The sequence below is a fragment of the Austrofundulus limnaeus genome, unplaced genomic scaffold (genome assembly GCF_001266775.1).
Source record: "Austrofundulus limnaeus strain Quisiro unplaced genomic scaffold, Austrofundulus_limnaeus-1.0 Scaffold390, whole genome shotgun sequence".
Taxonomy (NCBI): Eukaryota; Metazoa; Chordata; class Actinopteri; order Cyprinodontiformes; family Rivulidae; genus Austrofundulus; species Austrofundulus limnaeus.
This window is the reverse complement of record NW_013952792.1, coordinates 412,084-418,039: the sequence shown is the minus strand read 5'-3', so window position 1 is coordinate 418,039 and position 5,956 is coordinate 412,084. Positions and strand designations below refer to the sequence as shown.

The 5,956-nt window shown below is 37.8% G+C and overlaps 1 protein-coding gene across 1 annotated transcript in view; it reads left to right on the top strand.

Moving 5' to 3' along the window:
* Positions 1–5,956, top strand: part of snx7 (sorting nexin 7) — a 17,951-nt gene that overhangs the window by 2,310 nt on the left and 9,685 nt on the right. Inside the window, exons 2-3 of the mRNA XM_014023795.1 lie at positions 4,140–4,328; positions 4,550–4,660. Coding sequence (XP_013879249.1) covers positions 4,140–4,328; positions 4,550–4,660 — 300 coding nt within the window. The remainder of the gene's footprint in view (positions 1–4,139; positions 4,329–4,549; positions 4,661–5,956) is intronic.

The window sequence follows — 5,956 nt, the reverse complement described above, 5'->3', positions numbered from 1 at the left end:
CTTCCAGCTCCTCCGGGGGAACTCCAAGGCGTTCCCAGGCCAGCCGAGAGACATAGTCCCTCCAGCGTGTCCTGGGTCTTCCTCGGGGCCTCCTAGATCAGATCTAGTAATATATTTACTGAGAAAAATGGTGATGTGTTCTATACTTATTTTACCCGCAATAATAATAATAATAACAATAATAATTTTATTTGAAAAGCGCCTTTCAGGACACCCAAGGACACTTACAGCATTAGGCACATCATAGGAGAATGTGTGAAAATACAGATTAGAGAAAAGTTGGCAGGAGTTACAGAGCATTGTTTACAAATGAAGTTAAGATGGATATGCTAATCTAAAGAGATGTTTTCAAAGCAGTCTTGAACACAGGAAGAGAGGTGGGTTTCTTAGGTCAGGTGGTAGAGAGTTCCAGAGGAGAGGTGCAGAACAGGTGAAAGTCCTGCTCCCCATGGAGCGGCGGGCAGTGGGTACTTGGAGGTTTGATATGAAGGTTATCTGTCTTCTGCACAAGTCAAGCAGGCATGAAGACAAGACAACAAGTCCTCAGAAAAACTACGACTTGCTTACAGTTTTTTTTTCTTGTAACTTTGTAGTGTTAACATCAGGGTGGGCCAGGTCAAATCACAAAACACTCACCATCCTCTGCCACTAGGGCTGTCCCGATCCAAAAAATTTTTGGCTCCCGATACAATCCGATCTTTTTTAATGATTAGTTTTTCCGACATCGATCTAAAGATCTATCGAGCTTTATTTCTTTCCAAGTGACAAGGTTGGTAATATTAAAGCGARCCCTGCTGTTCACACCACAAGAAACATCCAGTTTGCAGATTTTGCAAGATGCAGTTTCAGCGTCATTGTTTTCCAWTGAAAAGTAGTTCCCACACTGTGGACATGGTTGTATACTTGTGTGCGTCTTGACTTAATGGCAGTTGTAAAGCATGATGGTGCTGAAAACTGGATCAGCCCAATCACATGACTAAACCTGATTCTACCAGATTTTCAAAACATGGCCATATCTGCCATCAGTACCGATACTGAGTATCTGATCGGGACATCCCTGTCTGCCACTGTTTACAACAATGCTTAGGTCAAATTGAGACTACTGTTTTCCTCCACTTGTTGGAGCCTCAGCTGAGATCTAAAAGTGGGTGAGACCACCCTATGGAAAGATTGTGAACCCACATTGGGCTAACCCAAGACCAGTGAACATTAAAGGATCATTAGTGACTCAGATGTAAATCACGCTGATACACATTCAATGGTGATTGTGGGTAACTGCAATTCTATCTAAAAAGTAGGTCGTTTTCTTGCTGCACCATATCTGCCAAAACCCTGGCTTGGTTTTACAGAGGAGGATGGAAACTGARCAACCGAGCCAACCTCCTTCTGCAATCTGAGTTCACATTGAGCAAAAAGTTAGGACAGCACTGCAAGAAGTCGAGTGACTTTTAGGATTTAGGTTTCCTCTGATCAGAAGCCACAGAAACTCCTAGCTGCTGAATGTTTGTTAATGTGACAACATGTGTGTGAGTTAGCACTGTTGTTCAGGTGGCGCAGATCTGAACCAACCAGAATGAGACTGATTGTGTTTGTGTGGAATATTGTAAGCTGAGACATGTAGCTGAAAATCTGTTTAAAATATTAATATCATGTTGGAGTTAAAACTCCTGTCTTCAGCAAACATATGACTATTTTTCAACCTCTTATTAATTATAAGGTATAGTTTTGAACTGAAACTGACTATTATTGTGAATAAGTTTGTAGATCTATTTATACATTTTATTTACTTTTAGTTTATGGGTTTATAATTCAGTTTCTAATCCTTGTGATATAATACATTAAGAAGYTGCTGTAATCTGATTTTTTTTTTCTTGTGACACTTTTAAACAGCGAGTTCAACAGAAATGCTCATGTAGTAAACGCATGGATAAATTGTTTTGTTTTCCTGCTGACCTCATTATTTTCTCAGTCTAAAAGCCTCTTTTGATTTTTAGCCATCTCCATTTGGTCCTCTGTTTGTCAGTTCCTCGTTTTCGTCTTTGTTGGAAGACTGTGTAGTCTTTGGTGAACAACAGAGGCGATTCTGCCCTCCAGACACAACTCCCCAGGTCGTGCATCCCAGTTACAGAAAACATTTATGTGCTTCATTATGACTGGAGCTGTTTTTTTAATCGTGCTCTGTAGATGTCACGTCAACAATAAAAATCCACTTCTATTTTTATTTTATTTTATTTTTACTTCTGTAACTAATTTCTTTACATTTTTGATGCCTGAACAAAGTCAGTTTCCTCATTTCCTGCCATAAAACACAGAATAGTGAACTGATGGTTTGGTCCTTATAAAACTTAGTTGCAGTCAGAAGTTTACCAGGTTGATGTTTAAATAAACTTAGTTATGCTGTGTTTGCTGTTTTCCTAAAACACCAGACAGAGTAAGCACTCAGATGGATCTGTGTTTTTTCTGCTGATCTCAGCAGTTTCTCAGTTGTTGTTGAAGAAAACAAACCTGCAGGCTGCACCGGTGTTTGCATAGACTGGATCATTTGAATGTGACAACAGTACATCCACTGTGATGAGAGCTTGGTGTCTAAATGAAATACTTGTATGTTCCTGTTAGTTTTTGGGCACAGTGTAAAACGTTTTCTTGTCTGTCTGCAACCTGTCACTGAGACCACAACAAAATTACCAACTGGCACATTAGCAATCAAAATTAACAATGAACACTTTGAGTTTTCGTGTGTTTTAAATTAGTGTCACTGAGAAGTCAAAGGTGATCCCCCCCACCTCCCCTAACTGTTGATGACAGCTGCTCATAGACTAACTGACAGCAGACTGCAGCTCAGACATCACCAACAGAAACTCCATTGACACATGGAGAAAACTGTCACTTCACTTTGTGCAACAAGAAACATGTTAACTTGAAATCATAAAAAATATGACAACTAAGCTAGATATGTTGACAGRTTTATCATAAATGATGGCATCAGATATGTTGACTATCTGTGTACTAACATCAATGTGCATCTCTTGAGTTTTGGAAAAGCAAGAAAGAAGCTCTGCTTTTACCTCCTCGGGAGCTTTGACAGGGATGTAGGGCATTTATCCCCTGGGTATTCAACCCCTGGACCCATACCCCCTGGACATTTACCCSTGGACACATACCTTCCAGACACTTACCACCCCAACAATTAGTACTTTCAACAAAGAGTTCAGTCCTGATATTACATAACTTTGGAATCCCAGACTTCTGAGATAACCCATAATTTAAATAATAATTTAATTCTAAAAAAGATAATTTTAAGCTACATTGTGTACATCTGTTATCTGCCTTTTTTAAAGATTTTATAGCCTCATTGTTTATTCAAAAAATATTCAGTTGTGCACTTCAAGATGATGCTTCTTTTTGGATTGAAAATTATTGACATACTGTTTATCATTGTTTATCTCCTTGTTGTAGCCCTTGAGTCAGTTATTTATCAGTAGTCTTGGTCCTTGAATATTCTATCTGACAAAGCGTTTAATGGCCTTATTATCCTGTTTGTTTTTTCAAAAACATCTTAGTTACATAGTGTTATAAAAAGTCACTAAACATGTGCCCTTTAATAACAGTTCCCTAATTTCACTGTAATTAACCTTGAACATTACATATCTTCTGTGGCTTCTTTTGGTGAGGAAGTGGCTTGAAAAACATCAATACAAAACCATCAAAAATAAATATTTTCACTTCATTTGCAACTACTTGCTAATGCTTAGCAGGCAACTTACCTGTTCCAGGCCAATAATAATAATAATAATAATAATAATGATGATAAGAAGAACTTTATTAACCTCCAAAGAAGAATATAAATACAATTTCAAGTTAAAATATAATTGACTGTTTTATATTAAAATCCTTATTATAAATCAAATGTTTATTTGCCCTCTTATGTCAGGGCTGAAACTCTGTTAAAAGTACTAATTGCTGGTTGGGCGGGGAACAGTTATTGCTGCAAAAGTGGGATTGATGCTGAATATTAATATTGCTATTTAACATTTTGTTTTAATCTTCATGTACTTTTTCCATTATTTTATTACAGAGAAAAGGACAGAACTTGTGGTAAGAGGATAAAGATCTAACTTTAACAATGTCTGTTGATTTAGAACACCTCCCTGGCTGACGAAGGCCCCATGCCCAACTCTCCTGGCTCTATGGTCAACCAGTACAGACTGGAGGACGATGAAGAGGAACAGCAGGATGCCAACACTAAAGACATCTTTGTCACAGTTGATAACCCAGAGAGCCAAATCACTGCCCTTGAGACCTTCATCATGTACAGAGTTGTGACTAAGGTGGGCAAGAAAACCTTTCTATTTATAAATAATTCGGGCAGATGCCTGTTTGAAAATGAATATTAGTTTTTAGGTTAACGTGAAATTCACAAAACWCTATAAGATTCCTACACAGCCTTGAAAAGCATGAAATAAGTATTATTTGATTTTAGTAATTTTTAGGTTTGGAAAAGAGCATGAATGCAGAATAAAAACTAATCATTTGGATTTCCTTTCCACAGACCACACGAAGTGAGTTTGACTCTAGTGAATATGAAGTACGTCGCCGCTACCAGGACTTCCTGTGGCTCAGAAGCAAATTGGAAGAAAACAACCCAACAATAATTGTCCATGTATGTATTAACAGCTGCACTTTTTAAATATTTAATTCAGTTGGTTTAAAATTGATCTATTTACCATTTGCAACACAATTCTTGTTTTTAAAAWTTAAGTTGTATGTAGTACAACCACTCCAGCCTAGAAAAAGGCTGTTTCAAATAAACTGATAAAAGACCCAAATTAGTATCATATTTTATGAGTGGATTCAAAACTTCTGACCACAACTGTAAGTGATAATGTTGAACTGACTGATGGTTGATCAATCACAGTAGTCCTCTGGTGATACGAATCACCATATCACCTTGAAACTTTAACTCTCAGAGGGCTTGTTTACATTTGGTTTTCCGTTTTGAATTCATTTTAGGTAATCCTGAAATAATTTGTGATCAAATGTACAGATGTGTACACACACAGCCCAACAGGAAATCCACAGGTCTGCTGGTGTTTTTGTAACAATAAATCATGTATGAAAATAAATTACAAACAAAATACATACTGTGTAGCATAAAAATGACTTCATTATGGGTAACATCTTTATTTCATATTTGGAGTTAATGTGTCAGTATGTGACTAGAGACACAATCATGAGCAATTTATTAAACAAGCACTTGTTTTTATTCATACACAGGGTTTTCTTTAGCCTGGCCCTTGCCTTCCTACGCAGTTCTGCTCAATTCTAGTTTCCCTTCACTGCTCCGTCTGGGACTTCTCCCATAGATAAGGATTTCTTCAGCAGAATTTCTTTCGAGCCAATCAGCAAACAGATGGCGGAGTTTTGAACAACAACGTCAATTTTCTGCACAGTGTCTGCTAGTTAGTTTAGCAAAGGTAGTGGAGGAAGTGAATGAAGCCAGTCTGTGTTGATAAGGCTTCCAAATTAAATTAAATTTGTCTGACAAACCCTGCAGCATCATTTACAGACATCTCGTTCGGCTCGGTACTTCTCTCCTCTCAGTAGGGTTGTTTACAGCGCACGCAAATTCCAGGTAGCCTGTTAGCTTAGCCTCCTTCACAGTGGAGCTGGTACACATACGTCGCAGCCAACCGATCCAATAATTTTAAACTTCAACTGAGGCCAYGCCTCCAGCAAAAATCACTTCTCTATAGCCGAGAGTCCAGACCCTTGTTCGAAGCAAAGTGAAGGACAAGGTTTTTTACCAGGCTCGGTTTTCTTACTTACAATTCAAATAAAATATTTTGTCACCCATAAAAGTGTCATTTGTGAAAAGTGGTCAAAAAAGTAAGGCTAAAACGGGAGTTTAAGCTGAATGGAATGTTTGATACGTGTGATAAAATTCAGTTCATTATAT